General features: G+C 37.0%; 1 protein-coding gene across 19 annotated transcripts in view; it reads left to right on the top strand.

The window, feature by feature from the left end:
• Window positions 1-23,496, top strand: part of ZMYM2 (zinc finger MYM-type containing 2) — a 96,936-nt gene that overhangs the window by 23,365 nt on the left and 50,075 nt on the right. For 18 of the 19 annotated variants that reach the window (XM_030042476.2, XM_030042475.2, XM_030042474.2 and 15 more), the window contains 3 exons: window positions 7,978-8,263; window positions 11,847-12,012; window positions 12,875-13,087. In XM_030042476.2, the coding sequence (XP_029898336.1) occupies window positions 7,978-8,263; window positions 11,847-12,012; window positions 12,875-13,087 (665 nt within the window). Of the gene's footprint in view, window positions 1-7,977; window positions 8,264-11,846; window positions 12,019-12,874; window positions 13,088-23,496 lie in introns of those variants that run through there. The other variant, XM_030042488.2, reaches the window with a different exon arrangement.

The following is a 23,496-nucleotide window of genomic DNA, read 5'->3' as shown; positions in this document are numbered from 1 at the left end:
GTATAATGCATCAAAGGTATTTAAGTATTATTTTACTGATCTGTCATCTTGCCATCTGAATACAATTTGATATGCAGAAAACCTGAATTTGAAAGTCTGATCGTAAGTTGTAAGTAGCTAGTGGTCATAATTCATTGCATACTGAGCAATTCTCAGTATTTACAGTGCTTAACAAAATGGGGTCCAAGTTACTTGTGGACTCATATATTCCTGCAGTAAGTTATGCACACTTTATAATTGCTATTTAGTCACCTGTGATAATATGTATTTATAGCATATAATATTAATTAGCTTGAATTGGCTGGTTTTGCTCTATACCTCTGTGTAAATAGCAGTATATTGTCTCCTGATTTGGCAAGTAAACAGGTATCGCTAAAAGCCAAATGGAGCAGCCATGAATGATCTTCTGGAATTGCTATTCTACAGAATTTAAGCTTTCACATAAGCAATTTAAAACCTTCCAAGTTCCAACATATACTGGTACTCTTGCTGCCCTGTTAGGCTAAAAGTGGGGGAAAAAGCCAAATTTTGCTACAGGTTTAACTTCAGACTAGTTAGGGTCATTTTAAAAGGAAAATTTAAACCAGTTACAGTCTAGGTGCAGTAGACCCTTGTTAATGCACGATTTCTTAACTTGCTCATATGCTGATTAAAACACATGGATTTTTTTTAACCTGTTTTTCAATGAATATTTAAATAGCACAGTTCTTTAATTTGGTCATATATTACCAAATGTATTTTTGCTCAAGTATTGATACCTTTCGTACTGTATTATGGAAATGGCAGTATGAAGCTAAGTTTTTTTAAGTTGGATGTTAGGTTGTGGTTTTTTGTGTTAATCTTGAACTGATTTCAAAATTTGACTTCTGAAGTTGAAAGCTGGGAAGTTTTCATAATCCGGATGTCCACTGTATAATTTAGAAATTCAGTTCCTAATCTTGTAAAACCAACGTTCCCACTAGTTGATCCCTTAGACGTGGGGTATGATTATTGTGTTATCACAGATGGTCAAGTAGTTGTGGATGAGAACTTAAAGCATTTGTTACCTTGAAGTAGTGCCTTTATTTTTCTTGGGGAAAGCACATGTTAAGAAAATCGGCATGTGCTTTCCCTGAAACTACTGAACTTTTATTCTTGGTGTGATTAAGAGAGACACACCAGAATTTTGCTGGTATGAAGTCTGATAGGCCGGGACTATAGCAGTATTGAAATAGGTTGAGTTCAGAGAGACAAGAGTAGTGGCTGGGAGTCCTTTTAAGGACTTGGTGAAAAAGACTCACTCAGAAGGGAGGAAAAAATAAGTTTACAAGTGGATATGAGAGATGTATTTCAAGGTGTACATATATAGGATTTTGTGGTCTTTGTATGTGAAAAATAAAAAGTAGTAAGTTCAAAAGGAAGCAGTAAGGGCTGCCACAGGTAAAAGGGAAGGAGAAAAATACCAGATGAGACGATTTAGAAAAATGAAAACATGAGAAGAAGAAACAAGAGGAGGAAAGAGGGAAGACGGCTATAACGGAAATGGCTTTTACACAAGAAAAAGCCTGAAACACGGTAGGTGCAGATCATTTACAGGTTTTTGTACTTACAAAGATGTAAAGGAAAGGTTTTCAAGATGTAAGTTTCAATTTTGTTCTTTTTCCCTGGAAGCTGCCTCCTTTTCTTCTAAAAAATCTTGTCAGTAGAAGTTAACCCTGTCTATTAGAAACTTTGATAATGTGACAGGAAGCGTTTGATCTTAAATGTGTTTAATATATTTTACACAACTCCAGTCTAAGATTGCTAAGGATAGATTCATCTTTTCTGGATCAGTGGTGTTCCCTTTGTTCTGATTTCCAGATTTCTAAAATATTTCCAATGGATGTGGAGACTCCTGCTTAGTTAATTTAAGCCTACTGATGATAAAAATGCTTTGAGTTATATAATTTGAAGATCATTGATTGAAAAACACTGCTTGTAGTTCAGAAATAGGATGTAAGAAGTTGGATGGCAAACTTTTTTTTTCAGATACCACAACTTTCTTTAACGATTTGCTAGTTAGCATTCGTTGAATGTCAAAACTTTGTGGAAGGACTTAATACATCAATTTACAGAGCAGTTTTGCAAATCTCAGAACTAGTCTGTTACCTAAAGACATTCTAGCTTGCATCCTGAACAACACCTATTATTCATGTTTACTTCATATATAGAGGATTTAAAGCCTTGAAGATGCAAACATGTATTGTTTCCTGATAATTCTTTGTTTTCCCTAGTGACAAAGGAATTGGGGCATGACATCTAGATGTTGTTAGAAAAATAGTAGATCAAAATTGTTAATAATGAGGCTCTGACAAATACATGATATGTATTTGTATCAGAAATAGCGTGGACAGCAGGACTAGGGAAGTGATTGTTTCCCTGTACTCGGCACTGGTGAGGCTGCACTTCAAATACTGTCATTGTGGTTTAACCCCAGCCGGCAACTAAGCACCACACAGCTGCTCACTCAGCTCCCTCGCAGTGGGATGGGAGAGAGAATTGGAAGGGTAAAAGTGAGAAAACTCGTGGGCTGAGATAAAGACAGTTTAACAGGTAAAGCAAAAGCTGCATATGCAAGCAAAGCAAAACAAGGAATTCCTTCACTGCTTCCCATTGGCGGGCAGGTGTTCAGCCATCTCTGGGAAAGCAGGGCTCCATCACGCGTAACGGTGACTTGGGAAGACAAACACCATCACTCTGAATATGCCCCCTTCCTTCTTCTTCCCCCACCTTTATATGCTGAGCATGACGTCATATGGTGTGGAATATCCCTTTGGTCAGTTGGGGTCAGCTGTCCCAGCTGTGTCCCCTCCCAGCTCCTTGTGCCCCCCCAGCCTGCTCGCTGGTGGGCTGGGGTGAGAAGCAGCAAAGCCCTTGGCTCTGTGTAAGCACTGCTCAGCAGGAACCAAAACATCCCTGTGTTATCAACACTGTTTCCAGCACAAATCCAAGACATAGCCCCATACTAGCTACTGTGAAGAAAATTAACTCTATCCTAGCCAAAACCAGCACAACTCTGTTCAGTTTTGGGCCCCTCACTACAAGAAAGACATTGAGATGCTGGAGCATGGCCAAAGAAGAGCAATGAAGCTGGTGAAGGGTCTAGAGCACAAGTCTTATGAGGAGCGGCTGAGGGAACTGGGGTTGTTTAGTCTGGAGAAAGGGAGGCTCAGGAGAGACCTTATTGTTCTCTACTACCTGAAAGGAGGTTGTGGTGAGCTGGGAGTTGGTCTCTTCTCCCAAGTAGCAAGTGATGGGATGAGAGGAAATGGCCTCAAGTTGCGCCAGGGGAGGTTTAGATTGGATATTAGGAAAAACTTCTTCACCGAAAGGGTTGTCACGCATTGGAACAGGCTGCCGAGGGAAGTGGTTGAGTCACCATCCCTGGAGGTATTTAAAAGACATGTAGATGTGGTGCTTGGGGACACGGTTTAGTGGTGGACTTTGCAGTGTTAGGTTAATGGTTGGACTCAATGATCTTAAAGGTCTTTTCCAATCTAAATGACTCTATGATTCTGTATGCAGTTTGGAAGATTTCTTCTGGATCAGTGTTAGTCTACTCCCCTCAGCTAAGTGCCTCCACTGTATGGGAAGTAGTAGGTGCATAACAGAGAAACTTCGGTCCAGCACATTAATTCAGATCCTAATGTCCCCAGTAAGCAGTACAGTACATTTGATAGAATGGTTTGGGTTGGAAGGGACCTTTAAAGATCACCTAGTCCAACCACCCTGCCGTGGGCAGGGACATCTTCCACTGGATCAGGTTGCTCAAAGCTACGTCCAACCTGACCTTGAATCTTTTCAGGGATGGGGCATCCACAGCTTCTCTGGGCAACCTGTACCAGTGTCTTTGCCACTTTCATTGTAAAAAACTCATTCCTCATGTCCAGTCTAAATCTACCTCTTTCAATTTAAAACTCTTGCCCCTTGCCTTGTTATTACAGGTCTTGGTGTAACGTCTCTCTCTGTATTTCTTATAAGCCCCCTTTATATATTAAAAGGCTGTAATAAGGTCTCCCCAGAGCCTTTTCTTCTCCAGGCTGAACAACCCTAAGTCTCTTTGCCTTCCTTCACAGGAGAGGTGTTCCAGCTTTCTGTCATTTTTTGTGGCCCTCCTCTGGACCTGCTCTAACAGGCCCATGTCTGTCTTGTACTGAGGACCCCAGAGCTGGACGCAGTACTGCAGGTGGGGTCTCACCAGCACAGAGTAGAGGGGCAGAATCTCCTCCCTCAACCTGCTGGCCACGCTTCTTTTAATGCAGCTGAGGATACAGTTGGCTTCCTGTGCTGCAAGCACACATTGCTGGGTCGTGTCCCATTTTTCATCTACCAGTATCCCTAAGTCCTTCTCCACAGGGCTGCTCTCCATCCATTCATACCCCAGTTTGTATTGTTATTGAGGATTGCCCTGACCCAGGTGAAAGACCTTGCACTTGGCCTTGTTGAGCTTCATGAGGTTCACGTGGGCCCATTCCTCAAGCCAATCACAGTCCTTCTGGATGGCATCCCTTCCTTCTAGCTTATCAAGTGCACCACTCAGCTTGGTGGTATCTGTAAACTTGCTGAGGGTGCACTTAATCCCACTATGTTGTTGATGAAAATATTATATAGTATCAGTCCCAGTACGGACCCTTGAGGGACACAGCTTGTTACTGGTTTCCACTTGGACATTGAGCCGTTAACCGTAATTCTTTAGACATAACCATCCAGCCAATTCCTTATCCGTCAAATCCATATGTCTCCAATTTAGCAGCAAGAATTTTGTGGGGGACCATATCAAAGGTCTTGGAGAAGTCCAGGCAGATGAACAGAAGTCCATGTAGATGAGTTTCAAGTGCTCTTGGACTGGAACTTAGGTTTTGTTTCTCTGAATAGAATCTAGGTTTTGTGCATTGAAACTGCTCCAAAAACAGAACCAACACGTAGTAAATTGAGGATGCGGTTCAGAATTGCCCTAATCTGAACCAGGTCATGAATGCAGATGTAGGTGAATATGTTTCAAGAGCTGCATACCTCTAAAATGTTACTACTGTCTTCCTCCCCACCTCTGCCTCAAGTTTGGCTGATACATTTTTTTTTCCAGCTTTTTAAAAAAGACATCATTTCATTGAGCCATTTTTGCAAGATGGCTTCACACATGAATGTATTGGTGCAAATGAGAGTAAGGAATAATTTTATAGCAGTTTAGAGCAGGAATGAGTGAGAAAGAATGGGAACACCCTGAATAGCCATTATAGTAAGAAGAAATTGAACACGAAACTGTAGAGTCTTGTAAACTTGGCCGTTAAAGAATTGCAGATAGGAACCTGAAGGATGAAGATGTAAGGGCAGTGAGGCATGGAAACTCATCAGTAATCAACTAAGGAAGTGTGATACACCACCTCGGTTCAAGTACATGAAAAACAGATTTTACAGATCCTTTGTAGAGGATGTAAAGCAGAGGAGGTAACATGGTTAAAAAATGAGATGGGAAGAAAAGTCACAATATAAAAATTAAGGTCTATGAAGGTGTGTTACAGAAGAAGTAAAAGGAAAAAAAAAAAGGCAAGAAGATTGTTAAATGTTCTTGTGGTATATTTGTGGAAGGAGAAATTCAACAAATGTCAATTAAGGGACGCTGTCTGAAGCCTTAAGATACTAAAGAAATACTGAAATAGTCTTAATGAGGTACTAGGAAGTCATGGGTAAAAGTTTCAAACCAAATGAGCCTAGCAAACTCAAGTTTTCATGGGTGGCAGTTGAGCACTACTGGAATTACAAGCACATGTAACTTAATGCACATGCTACATATTTCTGGTAAGAGATACAATGTGCTCCCACTTGAAACCTGTGAGAAAAGAGAAGAACCTCAAAATATTTCGAGGTGTTCAGATGCAACCAGGATATAAATAATCTGAGGTAGTAGACATGATAGTACAGAAAAGTTTGAAGAGGGTGCTCAAGTGAATTTTAACTTTAAGCACTGTGGTGACATATCTTAGTTTGTCAGTATGGACACTCATTCCTTCAAAGGTAAACTTCTTTAATGGTTTAAAGAGGAATGTGTTCTGTTCTGCTTCCTTTACCTCTTCCCCTCACTTCTTTGTTCCAGCTCTTCTGTTTATCCTCAAGCATTACAATGGGTAGATTTCTGACTTGTCTTACATGTCTGAGAAATAGGACATCCTTGACAGCTAAAAAGTCACACTGGAAAATGATCTTCCACTTGCTAAGGAGTGTATGTTGCTTGTTGCTGTAACAAGGTTCTTGGAACTTTATCCCTAAAATTAATTTTAAAACTATGTAGCAGAATATGTTGTTAATAAAACCCTCTTGGGGAAAGAGAAGACTTTAGAAAATAGTATGAGGAAAGGGTGCCTTCTGTTTAATTAATGATTATGGACCAAGATAATGTTCCTTAAGAATAAGGTATGGGCAGCTGCTGATGTCTATAGCTTAAGGTTTTTGTTAGTGAAGTTATAGAATTTAAAATCATCTTTCTTATATTTGTAATAACACTCCAGGAATACACTGAGTTACTGCAGTAAGACCTTGAAGGTTTTAGTATTTTTATTTAGTTACAGTAAATGCTGTGTTTACTCTTTACTTAAAAGTAGTAATACAAGTACTACCCAGTACAATAATATTTATGCAGGTGTTTACTATTCAGTAAGTAACAGTGAAGTGCTGTTCTAGATGCTGGGAATAAAAAGCTTGAAAGGTAAGTCCCAAGTGCTGTGATAGTATGTGTCAGCTATCCCAAATACTATTGAAAATGTGTGTAAATGTTTTTTATAATGGAAGGATGTTCTTATTCAGGTTTTAATTCATTCTTATGTAATGTATCATTCTTGACATTCATCAGAAGCTCAATGTTCCTTATTATTTATGATAATTATTTAAAGTGAAAGCTTAAATTCCAGAGAAAAGCCTAGAAATTAAATTTTATTGGGGGATTTTTTTCCCCAGAACTGTATATTCTGCTCCAAACCAAGATACAGAGCATGTAATTTGACAGAAGCATGTGATCTTTCTAGACATATTTCTATTGGAGAAAGTTTTACTTAAGTTCTTGTTATGTAAGTTACTCTGTAGCATGTTATGCTACAAAAGATTGGGCAAAGATGACTTCGTTCCATTGTAGTCTGTTGTCCAAAAATACAGATGGAAGACTAGTGGTCTGGAACATAGGGACATAGATTTGTGTACTGCCAGAACTTAATGAAATATTATTTTCTAGGTTCATTGATTTCTACTGATGAAGACTTGGAACTCTCATGACTTTGCCAGTTTGCACATTAAGTGGTATTCATTGCATTGAAAAGGTTATTGAGAAAAACAGGAACTCTTGTAGGAATCAGTGACATAAATGCAGATCCCAGATGTGGAGCCACTGTGCTTCGCTCTAACTGCAGTATAGTTCTCTGGCTGCAAGCTGGACTAGGAAACTAGTATGGGGAGCCCCAATTCTAGGGTTTATCACTGAGGCTAGACACATGATGCTTGTTACAGCTTTAAAACAAAATAACCGATAAAAATCTAAGATTTCATGGTCTTATAAATTTGCAGAGTTTATATCTCAAACATTAGTTTAGAAATTCCATGTTATCTGTTGGTCTCTTTGTTTGTTTGTTTGTTTCCTTAATTGCAGTTGGTAATTGCAGTTTTGTTTGAAGATAAAATTGCCAGTTTGCAAACCCAGTGCAAGTGAATTGAAGTCTGCAAAACTTGTCACTAGATGTAGGATAGGACCATCTTGAAATTTGTTCATGTTCTGAAGCTTTGTAACAGTGGAGGGCGGTACCATCAAACAGCATTTTACTTTAAACCTGAATTTCTAAAATATCATCTTTCTTCTGTTAATTTTCAGTTCCAAGAGAAAAATGATTTTATTATCCTATATCTGTGAATATTATTCTCTATATAGGTACATGTCTGCTCACTTACTTTTATGTATGTTTGTTTGTTTTTGTCTTGAAGATTCTTGGATATCCCAATCAGCTTCCTTCCCTAGGAATCAGAAGCAACCAGGTGTGGATTCCTTGTCACCTGTAGCATCACTTCCTAAACAGATTTTCCAGCCTTCTGCCCAGCAGCAGCCTTCTAAACAGGTTAAAGTCACATGTGCAAACTGCAAAAAGCCTTTACAAAAGGGACAGACTGCGTATCAGCGAAAAGGATCAGCTCACCTTTTTTGTTCTACTACCTGCCTCTCATCATTCTCACACAAACCCACTCCAAAGAAACTTTGTGTTATGTGCAGAAAGTAAGGGATTTTTAAATTTTGTTTCATACTAGTAGCTAAATCAGTAATACTTGAGATTCTCATGCATTTATGAGAACTGCTCCATTAATGATATAAAATCTGACTATACAATCATTTTATATAGTGTCACTTCAATATTGTTTGGAAATGTTGAATTCACTCTGCTATAACAAGTCTACCAGCTTTTGAATTTGGAGTATGGAGGTTGTTTCTATGAAAGCCAATACACTAAAAACTACTGATTTTTTTTTTTTTTTAAAGACAAGGTGTCCAAGTTATAATACATCCTGTGACAAGACATATTCTTTAGATATAAAATCCTTTATGAAAAGAAGTGGACCTTGTGTTGTATAGAAAGCATTCATTTTGATAGATGAAGATAGAAAATCAAGAGGCTTTAAAAGAAGGAGAAACTGGTACTTGGAAGAAGGTGGAAGAAATTTGGGAGCTCTTCCATTGTTGGCAGTGTGGGGAGAGGAGAAGCCTTAGACTTGCCCCATAGTTTGGGGCAACTGTGGCAACTTTTGAAGCTGAAGATACCTTAAGTGGGCAGTACAGAGGGAGTGACAAGCATACCTAGAAGTGGCTTATTCTAAATTATTGGTTAGGTTTGACTTGTAATTTTTCATTATTTCCCAAACTTAAAATTGCTGAAGAGTTTTCCATAATTGTACTATTGTTGTGTAAGGTGTACAAAATAGCTGTACTATCTTTTTCTTTCAGTGCACTGATTGCTGAGATACTTGCACTTTTTCATATTTTTTCAGTAAAGCCTCAATCCAGTACACCCTGCAGTGATACTGGTTAAATGATGAATTCTTGCTGAACTAAAGAAGGCTTGCAGTGAAGACTGCCTTCGTTAATGTATGTTTTGGAGAGGATGGTCTTTGCTCAATCGCAGATTTAAACTAATGAAAAACATTTTACTTCAGTATGTGGCATGATGGATTAATGGCTTGTATTCAGATGTAAGCTACTGATCTGAGGGGGGGGTTGTTGTTTTTTTCTTGAGACTCTGTAAAAATAAACTATAGAAAGTAATGATATCCTGTGTATTCATACCTTGGTACACTGAATACCTAGCAGATTTAACATACTTCAGCTTTTTTAAAATACATGTAAAAGCTCAAATTGTCTCAACCCTCACTTATACAAAGCTAGTTAAAAGCACTCTCTACTCTTTCTGTTGGCTTGTACATGTTTATACCCTATTTTGTTTTGGTTTTTTTTTTTTACAGTTAATCTGGTGACTACCATATTCAGCTAGCTGTATTATATATAAAGATGAAGAGGATACTAATGTTTTTATTTCTGACTGAGATCTTGAAAACTCATGGCTAAATCTGTGCTCTCTTGCAACTTTGGAGATACTTACCTGTGTATTGTAAGAGGCTACATACAAAACTGCCCTAAATGAAAGGGCTTTATTTTTTAATGATGAGGAAAATTCCTTATTTCTAGCTTTTGGGGTTACTTAAAATAAGCTTTGTTTAGTGTATTTGATTTCTAGAGAACCTCTGTGAAGTCACCTTTGACAATTTTTGAGGTGCTGTTGGTCTTCGCTCTTGTACTAGTATGCAGTTGTTACTCAATCACAGTTAAATAGAAGGCAGTATATGTGTGAAATTGTTCCTCTGTAGCATGGCTTCATTGTGAAGCCCAATCTTATCCAGGCTTTTTTTTCTTTATTGCCAGATTTTTTCTACCTGGTTATAGCAGACCAGGTATTTGCTCCGTATTGTTTCTGTGTTTTTTTCGTACTAAAGCAGACATAATATTCAGTTCACTGAAAGGATAAGGGAACTCTAGCAAAATCCAGGGGACCTTGAATGTAGGTTGGATAGATGATAATAGTTGATATGTCATAGGTCATACTTTCAGAGGTATGCTTAGTTTTATCTTTAAATATGTAGATCACTTTAAGTGGAAGAAGTGAAGGCTACAATAACTTTTGAAAAAAATTGTATAACCCCATCTGAAAAGTCAGAATTCTTAACATATTTTATTGTAAACCACTTTTCTAGCACTCTCCTGAACCTTTGTAACTACATAAATAGCGTAGGAATTATTATAAGAAGGAAAGTACAGGAAATACCTGGCATTCTCCTTAGTGTTTATAGTTTTTATTGACTTGTGTTACTCTTTTTGACTTCATACTTGTCTCCTTTGATACAAGTTAATATGTGTTTTGATACAAGTTAACAGTGTTTATAAGTCCTCGGGGAATCTAGTCAGAAACTGTAAGGTCCTCAGGGCAGGAGCTCTGGCTTTTGCAGAATAGAAGCGATAACACTCCCCAACACAAATCCTTCCTAGCTTGCCGAAGGGCAAGCCAAAATCTGCTGACTTTCCTTTGATGGAAGAAGGCAGGCATGCAAGTGTTAATATCCAGGGACGGTAGAATTTTATTTTCAAGGGAGTCTGTTTAGGGAAGCATACAGCATTTTTCCAATGTTTTCCACTCATCCTATTTTTAGGGGTCCTAGGTATGAGTGTCTGGGGCATGTCTTTTCCAGCTGGTGATCCATGGTGATATCAATAGAGATCCAGATGTGCCTAGTCAATTTTTTATTTATTCTGCCCAATAGCATTTCTTATATGTCAGTAATAGGTTTTTTTTTTTTTTTTTCTCAGAAGGCAAAGGGGGGAGACTTTTATTTCTTCTCCTTACTGCTTCTAATTTATGGTATGTGATAGTTTGGGATTAAGAGTGAAACTACCTTAGAAATTTGGGAGACCTCATTACAAAGGCGCACTGACAAGCATGGTGTTAGCGACTTTGCTGAGTTTGCAGTGTGTGCAGCATACGATTGAAGATCAAAGAAGTCTAGAATTAATTTCAGTGAAAAACAGTGTAAGTCAGTTTGGTTAGAAGAAGGTTTGTTCTATTTCAAATTAATTTTATTGATGGTTGCTTGTCTGGTTTGGTGTTAAATTGGTGCAGTTTCATAGGCAACTGCATGAACTGTTCAGGTGCTTTCAAACTTTGAAGTAATGATGGAATTAACTTTTTTTAATTTTAAATAATAAACTTCTAGGCAAGTTTGTTGTAGAGTTTTAAGCTTTTTGGTTTTACCTTCTCTTCCTCTTGTCCTCTCCTGAGATTAATACTGGGAATGGTGGAGTTTTATACAAATAAAAGACCATTTCTAACCTTTTACTATAAATCTGATTTTTTTTGTATAAAACTTAAGTATGGCTTTTGTGTAAAGTTGCAAAAGGGCTAGTTCAAATTTGCTGTGTTTTTTGTATAAGATTGTTTGCCACAACTGGTACCTAATGGTGCATTAATGTCACTTAGTTCTAGAATAATGTAATAGGAAAAAAATAACCCCAATCCAAACAAAAAAACCAGGTTTTTACACAGGAAAGACATAGTACTTGCAGTACTTGCAGTAGTTGTAAAAATATTACTAAACTTAGTGTTTGACATGTGACTTACAACTATACACCCACAAAACAGGTTTGAAATGTAAGTATTAAAAGGAAGAATGAATCTTATGTGTTCTTGTTTAAATATATATATGTATTTATACATGAGCACACTAGAGTGGTGGTTTTTTTTTTTTTTTTTGTCTTTCAGAGATATAACAACAATGAAAGGTACCATTGTTGCTCAAGTTGATTCAAGTGAGTCTTTCCAGGAGTTTTGCAGTACATCATGTTTATCCTTCTATGAAGATAAACAGAATCCCTCAAAAGGAGTTTTGAATAAATCAAGATGCACTATCTGTGGTAAACTAACTGAGGTCTGATTGACTGTTTTTTCTTTTATTTTTCTCAATAATGACAATATTAATAACTTCTATTCTGAAATCAGAGGACTGAAAAAAAGGAAATTTAAAATCTGATTCAGTATTTTCATATGCAGTGAGATATTAAGATATGCAGGCTTAATATTCATGAAGAGCAAATGAAGGAAGAAAGAATTCAAAGAGGTTAATGTTTGATTTTTGTTTCAGAAACTTGAAGTGCCTTTTGCTGATACTTTGTTGCTACTGTCAACAATTTTATTAGATGTAAAATCTTGTAATTATAACCCAAATTTGTCACATAGAAGAATTGCAGTTGAAAAAACTCAGAATTTACTGTATTATTTACTTTTTTACTGTAAGTTTTGAAAGATTATGCAAATGTTTTTGGAGATACGTAGAATATGCGTAACTCTAAATTCTCATGAATGTATTAATTTACTCTTGATGCCATTTCTGGGCCCAGCATAGTCCAGGCTACTACTTGACACAGCATATGTGTCTGACCAGTCTTTGTATGCCATGTTTTTTGCCTGCAGATTGAGTATTTTATAAAATCGCATAAATTGACCTTCTGCTCTAATATGCAATTATTACATCCTTCCCTGTGATCTTTGCTTCTAGGCTATAAGAGCAAATGGGTCCAAGGTTTTTTTCTAGAACTTTGGAGACAACAGAAACACCAATTTCATGGTCATTTCAAGCATCTCTGTTCTTAAATAGTGAGCTAGTATAATCTGGTTTTAGTTACTGTACTTAACTGTATGACTACTGGCTTGTCTGGTAGTTTCAGGCAACTTTGTGCTTGTGTGGTGATAGAATACTTCTTTATTTTTTTTATTTTATTTTTTTTTTTTAGATTCGTCATGAAGTTAGCTTTAAAAATATGACTCATAAGCTGTGCAGTGACCATTGCTTCAATAGATACAGGATGGCAAATGGATTAATAATGAATTGCTGTGAGCATTGTGGGGAGTATTTGCCCAGTAAAGGAGCTGGAAACAATATTCTTACTATTGATGGTCAGCAGAAAAGATTCTGCTGTCAGAACTGCGTTGGTGAATACAAGCAGGTAATTACTTCTTTATCTATAAATTTAAATTAAAGAAACATTAATACTCCTTAAATTTATCCTGTTATTCATAACATGGTTTTACTTCTCATTAGAAGCCTTAAGTAACAAAGAATTATAAAAATGAAATTAATGCCAGTGAGGGAAAACTAGCTGGAAAGGACTATTTGTTATTAATGAAACTAACTATTTGTTATTAATGAAAATATCACTGAAATTAAACTTTCTGTTAATAATTTCTATTTCTTTCTTATGGGTGTATCACAAATATACTAATAGCAAGCCCGACATACAGGCTTACTGGTCCTAAAGTGATGTTCTTTTTTTAGATATAAAAGCTTGCTTATGCAGTCAAAACATTAAAAAATGTGCGGAGCATCCAGATTGGACATTGCTGTGAGAATGCTCTAACTGATTACATGTTGGCTGTGTACCTGTACTATGTCTAATCTTCTTCACTGTACCGCATAGAATTTAAAAATTTGTTACTTTCATCCTTCCATGTGTTAAATCTTGTGCTTTCATTTTCTCTACTTGGTTTGTTTTTTATTTATTCTTAAGACTGTTAAGACAGTAGTAATTGTTGTGGTTAAAAATAATTCCAAATCAAGAAATCTGATGCTGATGTCTTTTACATATTACAGAGCCAGCTTAGCTCTGAACCGTTGCTAATGCTGGCTGAAAGGTTTAAATGTTAATCACAGTATTTATGGTGTAATAGTGTAGCTCTGAAACATTAAATATTTTGGGGCAGGATATGCAATTTGGGGATTTTTTTTTTCCTTTAGGTTTTTTTTGCTTGGTGCATTCTGCTCTGAGTTTATAGGGGTAGTGTTACAAAAGTACTATTTTACTAGCAAGAAATTTCTTTATCTGATTTTGAAGTTCACACTTGAATATGTGAGTGGGCCCCAGTGCTGCATATTGCTTTGGGTTCTTTCTTCATCTCTTTCCATTTTTAAGAAACCAATGATCCAAAAGAAAAGGGAGTGCAGTGCTGAATGTTTTTAACTTCTTTAATGTTGCATCATGTATGTTTGTATTTTCTTGTTGGACATTCAGTTTTGATGCTTTTGGGGATGGCTATTCTTGTGTATATGCAATGTGCAAACAGCAAATCTGGAAACGTGCATGTGTAAACAGCGTAACTGAAAACGTAACATAAGCGTTATTCTTTTGTCACAGCTATACCAAAAGGGACAGGATAGGTTTCCAAGATACTAAAAACATAGGCATGCCCAGAAGCCATGGAAAGACTTGAAGAAACGTTGAATACTGTCTCTCGAAGAAACAGAAAGGCATGAGATTAACTTTGAACTTGAGACATTCCCACACAACCAGTATAACATGCACTGCACATGGAATTATGAAATGAACATGGAATTTTGAGAGGTCAAATGATAAATCTGTATTTAAATCTCATTACAGACTGTACTCTATTTGTTCAGATATTGTTGTATTTTGTGTTTAGATATGTATTTGAGAATAAGAAGGATATGGGTAGCAAGTTGTATGTTCTGGTTTGATTTGGGGAGGAGGAGCAGTTTGCAGTACCAGGAATCTTCACAAGTAGTGTCAGGTATTGTGCATTATTGTGAGGATCCTTAAGAGGACCTTTAAAATGGAGACACATTGTTCTGGTGCATTCAGTTCTGACAGCAGACTATATTCAAGCAAGTTCTTGATTCTTTTGTGGAAATATTTGGTACTGGGGAACTGTAATAGGGTGTGAGAAGCTTAATTTAAGTGCTCATGTGCATCTGGTTTGGAGTGGTGATTAAGTGTAATTCTTAACTGGTAGGTTTCAAATGTTCCAGGAGTGTTTGGGGGTTTTGGGGTATTTTTGATATTAAGAGAAACTTAAGCTATAAAATTAGGAGGTCTTTAGTGTATGTTGTAGGTGAGTTGCTCAGGACACAATTATTTGAGAATATTTAGTTGTTTAGCAGGATTTATTTAGGTTTGAACTTCCATTTGCATTAAGGTTTTTTGTTTTTTTTTTTAACTGAATGTTTCCAAGGAATCCTGTTTTTAAAAAAGCAATTTAGACTTTGAAAAATGTCACTGACAACTCATTGGGCCACAATTGGTAAATTGTAGGTTACTTTGTTCAGTCATAACAATGTCGTCTTGGAAATTTTTTATTAGATCTTTCTTTAAAGGAGAACCAGTGAAGGAGAGAATATGGGAGAGTTGTTATTACATACTGAAATAAACTTAATGGAATCAATAATATAGGAAAAGTTGATGTATCATTTGATTACAGCATTGTGTTGTACAACTGATTATTGTGTGTCACAAGTTTTAGCAAATGTTTTCTTACAAACAGTTGTAAAATACATAGGTCTTACTGGTATGAGCTTTGTATTAAGCAGTTTATATTGTAAATGTCATACACCTATCAATATGCTATTCATTTGTAGTAGTAATAAATGAAAACTGATTCTTATTACTTGTACCTATCTATATACTTTATCCCTATTTTTTTAATAAATATTACACTGATTTGAACAATTAATTTTCAATAACTTATCATGGACATTTTTTCTTCCCGGAATGAAAAAATTAAAATTGTGGGTAATAAAAATTACTGTGGCTCTCGGAATGGCCACTGAGTGCAAATAATCCATCGGCTACAAAGGGATTCTTTCCTCTGCTTTAGACTTGGTGGGAGTAAGAAAAAGTGTTATTCCTGGGATGGGGAGTAGGTTTTTTCTGGAGTGTCTAAGTCAGCTTTCCAGGTGATGGATGCACTGAGCTTTCTATGTACCAGTGTCAGAACCTGCTTTAAAACTGAGACAAAAATAATCTTGAATGTTGCATCCTGTGTTTTGCTTTTCTGAGAGGTGACCGCTGTTCTTTCTCACTAAAACTGAAGTAATTACAGCTTAGGTTTCTTTCATATTAAAAAAGCTGTGAAAAATAGATTAATAAATTGCATAAGAATTAAAAAAAAAAAAATTAAATAGACATAGCCTAACTAATGCTCCCTGTGGTTATATGCAAGGGCATGTTAATTTCCTGATGGCACAACAGCCATTCATGAAGACAGCTAAGTGCAAGTCAAGCTTTTTTAAAAAAGAGAAAACAAGGATAAAATTCTTCCTCAAAAAATGAAATCACTGTGACAATTTAGATAAAATGTCAAAACAAAACCCTTATTGGAAGTCGTTATTTTTTTTAAGCCTGAAGAAGACTACTACTACTAGATTGTAAATTCTTTACCTGAAGTTCAAACTCTTCACATGTAGAGGGACAAGAGGGACTTAAATAATGACACTAAACAAAACAAAACAGAAAACAATGCTAGAAGAGAATGAGATCATATCTGACAAGGAGGAGGCTAAATTGTCTATGTAATTGTGCAAATGCTGAAATATTTTATTTCTTCAAGTAGGCATTTAATATAATTAACATGAGAACTTAACAATTTTTAAAATTACTTCAGTGATTCATTTAAAAGTTAGTATCTATGCAACAAATTGAAACAGACCCCAAACATGCCTGCCATGAAGACATACTAAACAAAAGCACATACGTATGTTGTTTTAATGTTTCTGATACTATTGCATATTTTCTGTCTCTACAAAATCAGTAGACTTCTTTTTCAAGGCAGTTGCAATGTTGCGTCCTGGTTTGCTGGATTCGGGTACAGCCTTGACAACCTTGTTCTAAGGAACAAGTGAATTCTGTGACTTGGCTTGTGCAACCAACCATACCTCTTAATTTTCAGCTGTTCAACTAAGATAAAGCTGAGCCTGTGTCTACTTTTAAAAATACAGCCTACCTGCTTTGCTTACTGGCCTGATCAGTCCACAGTGCTCTTGATCCTGCCATGAAAGCATTTAATGCTTTACTAGTTTAAAATGTTCCTTTACTTTTTTTGCTTTATTTCCATAACTAAAATTCTTCTTGTTACAATGTGACCTGGGATTCACTTGCTTTGGGTGCTTCTTAAAAGTGATGGTCTTCATGTGCTGCCAAAAATGGGGGAAGGAGCTCTAGCTACTTTTTCATAGGCTTCTTAATAGCTCTGGAATGAACTGAGTACTGGGTGAATGCAAGCCAAGTGAGTATTTTCCTAGTTGGAGAGGGTGCTTGCAGTGTCTCTTCATCTAGTGAAAATTTTCTTTCAGTACTGAATAAAAGTGCATTTTATTGACTTCCTTGATTAGATGAAGACTTACTGCTGAAGGTGCTTCAAGATTAACCAGGCTATGCCATCCCTTTAAGCTGTTCACTTAACAAGCAATAGGCAAAACCAAACCTAGGTAGTTGTGCTTCTTTGTCTCAAATTCTGTTCATTGCCAAACAACTGCTTTTGTGAAACTCTCTTAAAACTCATTTCATCTGCTTCATCTGTGTGCAGGGGTTTAGGAGCTTCCACTGTATACAATAATGTGCATATCAGTTCTGCAACTTACGATTCATTGCTTATGTAGAGTTTGTATTTAGTCTCACAAAATGTATTGTTACCTACTGGTTTAAATCTCACTGAATGCTATGATAGAATGTCCTGTCACGTACTGCTTCAGTGGAAGCATCCAGGGTTTTCAACTTTGTCTTGTGCTACGCAGTGTCAGTTCTTTTTCTGTGCTGCTTTGCTATTAAGACAGATCTGTTGTTTTTATTTTGATAGTACAATTAACTACACAATCTGCTGCTTCCTGCCGTTGTTACTGCTCTGTAAACTCTTGTTTCCAAGTTTCTGTTTCGAAAGTAGATACTGTTAACAAAACCAGTAATTGTGAGAGTTGAACAGCCCCTTTACGTTGAAATATTAGAAATACTGACTTTTCAGGTTTTGGTTTTGGTTTTTTTTTTAATTTCTGGTCATTTTTAAAGAGAAGTTCTGTGGTTTCAGCCAGTTCAAACTGTGGTTTAATAGTGGAGTCTCTTCCTCATATGGTAAACCACTTCTGTCTCACTTAATACCAAACTAAGTATTACCTAATATCTGATAATATTGACATCTGATACTATGTAGACTTCCAAATGGACATAGCTAGATGCTTTTTACCCCATCTACCATGGTTAAATGACAGAAATCTTTATCAACCAAGAAATAATAATTTCCCCTTTCTTCCTGTTTAGTGGTGTCAGGGGTTTTTTGAGGCCTCTTGGTATTTATGCTTCCAGTTTCTTGCATGTCTGATGCAAATCAAGTCTTTGTAGAAACTACCCTGTTCTACTTTTTCTTCTATCTTTTATTTACTCTTATTTTCTGGAACCATTTATTTTGCCATTTCTGCTTCAAATGTCTGTCTTAACTGTAGAATTTGCAGCTCTTCAATAAAAACTATATAGCTTCCTTAGGCACCTGAATGTCATTCATCATAAGTGTTCAGGCTGTTATTTTGTCAATATTTTAGAAGAGAAAGTAAGATAGGTATATCAGAGATGTTAAAACAGCTTTGTAGTTCTGAAGAAAAGTACTTAATGGCAGTCAAAATTGTGTGGTGTGATCTCTGTGGGAACACAGGAAATTCTTAGAAAGAGGAAGCAAGGAGGTGATATGACTAGGTATTGGAGTTAGGATGGATATAACCATATCTGTGCACTGCTGTACCTGGAATAATTGGACAGGGTTGAGGTGAAGAGGGAAAAAAGGCAAAACAGAAACAGCTGAAACATTCAGTTAATGGAAAAGTAACTTGCTTTTTGGGCCAGGGGGTGTCAGCTCTGCTTTTCTTGAAATCACGAAGGGAAGTGTCTTTGAGAGTGGGAACAAAACTGGCAAAAAGAGGGAGCACTGGCAGTTGGAGATGCCAAAGAAGAGTTACTGGACAAGTTATTGATACGGCTCTTTGCAGAGTTCAGCTGATGGAACATAAACACAAATCACTTGGTGTTCAAAGGCCACAAAAGCAATTACTTCAGCTTTTGCACTTAAGACTTGGGCAAATGCTTTTGAGGTGTTACCAATGTTAATCTCTTTTGTTGGAGCAGGGAGGAGATTACAGTTAATCTTGGGGGAGAGATGATTTGAGTGCAGTATTTCAAAAGGCTGAATAAATAATACGGTTTCTTCTTTCTTTGCTGTTACAGATTCTGCTGACATCTGGTTCTTTTCTTAGACATGCGTGTTGCTTCTGGATCCATCCGGACCATCCTTCTTTCAAATAAATCTGAAGTAGTTTAGCTGCTGTTTTCCTGATTGCCTTACTAATGGATCTCTGTTATCATAGAATTCCACGTAGTGAATATCTCTGCTTTTCTACTTATAGAAAACTTCTATCTTCTTTCTCCTTTACTTTCTATTTCAAGACAGGTTGACTGTCTTTCTGTCCCAGAATATTCTTTTCTAGAAGCTTTCCTGGTATTTATCTTATTTCTAATCTGAAACTGTTGCTCTGTAAAGCTACCAGAGAGAAGCTTGCCTGGATTGAGAAGCAGGTACTGGTCTGTTTTGCCACGGACCATATGAGTTTAATTGCAAAGCATTTCCTTCAACTGGAAACAAGTATTTGGGCTGCTACATAGTGTTGTAGCAATCAGTTGGTATTCTGGTGTTCTTGATTGACTGGCCCTTGGTGTGGGAGTTGTAGCAAGAATGCTGTCTTATACTGCAGGCATGTTCTTCATCCCACTTTTGATCCTCCTGAAGGCATGTGAAGCAGATCATACTGCTTTTTTCAGTCAAGAATAAAAGTGTAGCATAGGCGCCTAGATTCAAGGCACTAAGAGCTTTATTGAAATACTTTTGTAGCCAGAAGGTTTAAGAACAGAGACTTTCATTAGTTTCAGTTGCAAACAGAAGTGAGGCTTACTTCTAAAATACCATGAAATTATAGTATTGGTCTGATATCTATTTGGGGGTTTGATTTTTCTTCTTAGTAGGATGTATGCAAGAAGAGCTCTAGACTTAAGCTTTCATGATCCTTTCAGTAAGATGTAAAGGAAGATAAAGATTCCTTCTGAAATTATTGTTGCTGATAATGGCAAGAATAAAAATTCCTCAGAAACCCTCCGATTTTCTCTTTTATTTCCAGAAATTTGGATTTCCGTTGCAACAATACTTGTATTTCTGGAATATGTCCCATTCATCTGTTTTGTCTTGAATCTTGATAGCCACTTTTGTAGTTGCCAGTTTGAGTTCAACACTGTCCTAGTGGACAGGATGAAGATTTGAAATGTATATTAACTCATAAGTCTTTTCAAATTGCATGAAGTGTTTTATAATATGTTTTTTCTCAGTTATCTGTCATGAGATACCTATTGTGAAGTAGACCTGATTTCTGGAGTTAAGTCTCTAATAGGGCATACAAACAAGTCATGAAAGAATGAGTGAGTTTTGAATCAAATATAATAAGAATATTCAAGCTTCTGCATTTGCCTTAGACTTTATGCTTTGGAAGAGGTAAAATATGCAATGGGATCTAGCTAAAATTAGGTCATCTTGATGCAGAATCTAGGTGGAGTAGTGAGGGAGAGGTGTAGTCAGACTACTTTGCATCAAGCCTCCCCTCAGAGGGCACTGGGTCATTATTATCTAGAAATTTTGCCTCTGGATTAACTTATTTTTTTTGTACTTGGTAATCTAATTGATACAGTTTTCTTTACTAATTTGACAGCGGTGTTTTTACTTCAAATTTTCCTTAAAATTGCAGTCCTTAAACTTGCCTGTAGTTTCATAGGACACTGTAGATTTGAATTCGTCAGAAGCAGTGCATGGAAGGAAAATGTGTGATGCTTTCACTTGTGGATTGGTTCTGAGTTAATTCCATCTTTGAAGGAAAATCGAAACTGAGACTAGTTTGAATGTGCAGGGTTTTGTCTATAATCACTTTTGCCTACCATTGAAATACCATGGGGAGTGCAAAATGAAGCCAGTACTTCCTCTGAAATGGAAGATAACTGCCAAGAAAGCAGCTTTGGAGAAAAAGACTTGTGTGTCCCGGGGGACAACAAGTTGAACAAGAGTTAGCAGTGTGCCCTTGCAGCAAAGATGGCCAACTTGCATCCTGTGTTGTATCACAGAATGCTTGAGGTTGGAAGTGGCCTCTGGAGGTCATCTTGTCCGCCCCCCTGCTCAACCAGGGTCACCTGGAGCAGATCGTCTAGGACCATGTCCGTTTGAGTTTCGAGTATCTCCAAGGATGGGGGGGGGCTCCACAGCCTCTCTGGGAAGTGATTTCTGTGGGCCCCCCCCCCCCCATCCTTCTGCACTTAATAAACTGCATCTGGAGCACTGTGTCCAGTTTTGGATTCCACAGGATGAAAGGCGTTGACATACTGATGCAAGTTCAGTGGAGAGCTACCAAGATGTTCAGAGGGCTGGAGCACAGAGATAGTAGGACAGCCTTGGGAGACCTTAGTTTGTTGAACCTTGAGAAGGCTGAAGGGGAATTAGTTATCTAATGGGACTGTATAGAGAGGACAAAGTTGGACTCCTCTGAGAAATGCACAGTGGAAGGATGAGAAGCAACAGACACAACTTGAAAACAAGGGGAAACGATTTAGATGTAAGGAAAAGCTTTTTTTTTCTGTGAGGGTGATGAAATCCTTCAGCGAGGTTTTGGAATGCTCATCCTTGGAGATGCTCGTATTTGACAGGACAAGATCGTGAGTGACCTGCTTTGAGCAGGAGGTTGCACTTGACCTCTGGAGGTCCGTCCCCTCCAATCTACATGATTCTGTGACTCTACTTCTGAAATAAAGAATGAAGCAGTAGTTTTTTAAAATAAAAGAGTGAGGAAGTTTTGAAATTTTTTTTTTTTGTTCCCTGTTTACTTAGTCAGTAATGAAGATTTTGGTATTCTTTGTTCTGTTTTTCTCTCTACCAGTGAAGGTCTTTCATCTTCTGCCATGAAATATCAACAACACTGACACAGCTTTCTCTTTTCTTTAATTTCTGTTCTGAAACTCACTTTTCCTTGAGGATGGTTAAAATACTCAAAAAGAAAAATGCTCTGTAGTAAGAACATGAGAACAGCTGTTCTGATTCAGATCAGGGATTGAGATTCCTGCAGTCTATGTAAGTGGGCTTGCAGGGAAGAGTAGGAACAGGGCAGGTACTTATTTTTCCCTGAGCATTCTTTTAGCTTCTGACTCCCTAGAGGTCACGGGATCTCTTGAACTTCATGCAATGTTCCTGTACACTATTTTTAGCGAATCTTTTTAGTTAGTGCTTGTCCAGTCTCCTTGTGAACACATACAAGCAGTTTTTCCATCCATGACACTCTTCAGTAAGAAGTTCTGCTGACCTGCTGTTTTGCTATGTGAAGAGCTGCCTCCTGTTGTTTGTTGTGAAACAACTTCTGTTGATATTCATCTGATTTCCTATAGTTGTTAATATTAGAAAAGGCAATGAACAGTTGATCCGTAGCGCCCCACATTATACCATTTTTGGTTCTGTCATTATCCTCTTACCTTGTTTTCAGGCGAGAAATTCTTGCCTCATAAGAATACTCTGACCCTACTACGTATTACTGTAGTTCTCCTTAGTTTCAGTGAATCTTCTGTTTGTTTCAGCTAGAAGGGTACTCCTAGGGAAAGGATTCTCAAATGTTACTACGTCTACAGAATGAAATTAATACTGCAGATTCTTAGAGGTGAAAGATAACATGTTGCGATGAATGTGAGAGTAGAAATGTAAGTTACCTGAGAACCTTGAGAAGAGAGTCTCATCTCGAAATTTGACACTTAAGAACAGGAGAAAATTCTCGGTTTGCATTATGGCTATCTAAAACCATGGCATAGTAGAGTACGAGATTCTCTGTTGATGTTGTCAATGGAGGAAGCCTTTGAGTTAGATAGACTATTAAAGAAAAAAGTGTTTGAGACACCTGTGTAATGCTGATTGATCAATACTTTCAGGTATGCTTTAATTTTTTTTAAATAGTGATGTACACCTTGGGTTTTGAATGGTTTTAATATTCAAACTTGTAAGTTTGGGGAGTGTTGGCAAGAGTAATAAAAATACAGGAAAAAAGTTCAACTTGAAGGAGGTGATGTTACAAGGTTTTGGGAGCAATAAATTTGAAGAGGTTTCAGGCCTTTTAATTTTTTTTTTTTTCTTCACCAGCGTCCTGTCTCCTTCGTTTGTGTAACAACATGTTTAAACTTCTAATAATGCAGAAATGTTCCAACACTTTTCTTAGTTGCTGTGACAAGAACGAAGTGAGAGCTTTGCTGTTATGCTTTTGTTTCTACCCACGGAATCTTCTGCATCCTTGATATGTTTTTTGGAAATTCATGTTCTTTGTAGTCTTGATAATTTAGATCTAGGTTTGCTAGATTATTACTAGATATTAAGAAATATTCTTTGTGTTGCTTTTAAGTCTGAAAGACCTAGGGGTGAAATCAATAACAACTCCAGTATTATAAGGATGTTTGAAATTCAGAAATGATGGAAGTGCTGCTGCACTGTACTTTGTGTGCATGATCCTGTCTTGACATCAGTTAAA

The sequence above is a fragment of the Aquila chrysaetos genome, chromosome 19 (genome assembly GCF_900496995.4).
Source record: "Aquila chrysaetos chrysaetos chromosome 19, bAquChr1.4, whole genome shotgun sequence".
Lineage (NCBI taxonomy): Eukaryota > Metazoa > Chordata > Aves > Accipitriformes > Accipitridae > Aquila > Aquila chrysaetos.
This window is presented reverse-complemented; position numbering and strand designations above follow the sequence as displayed.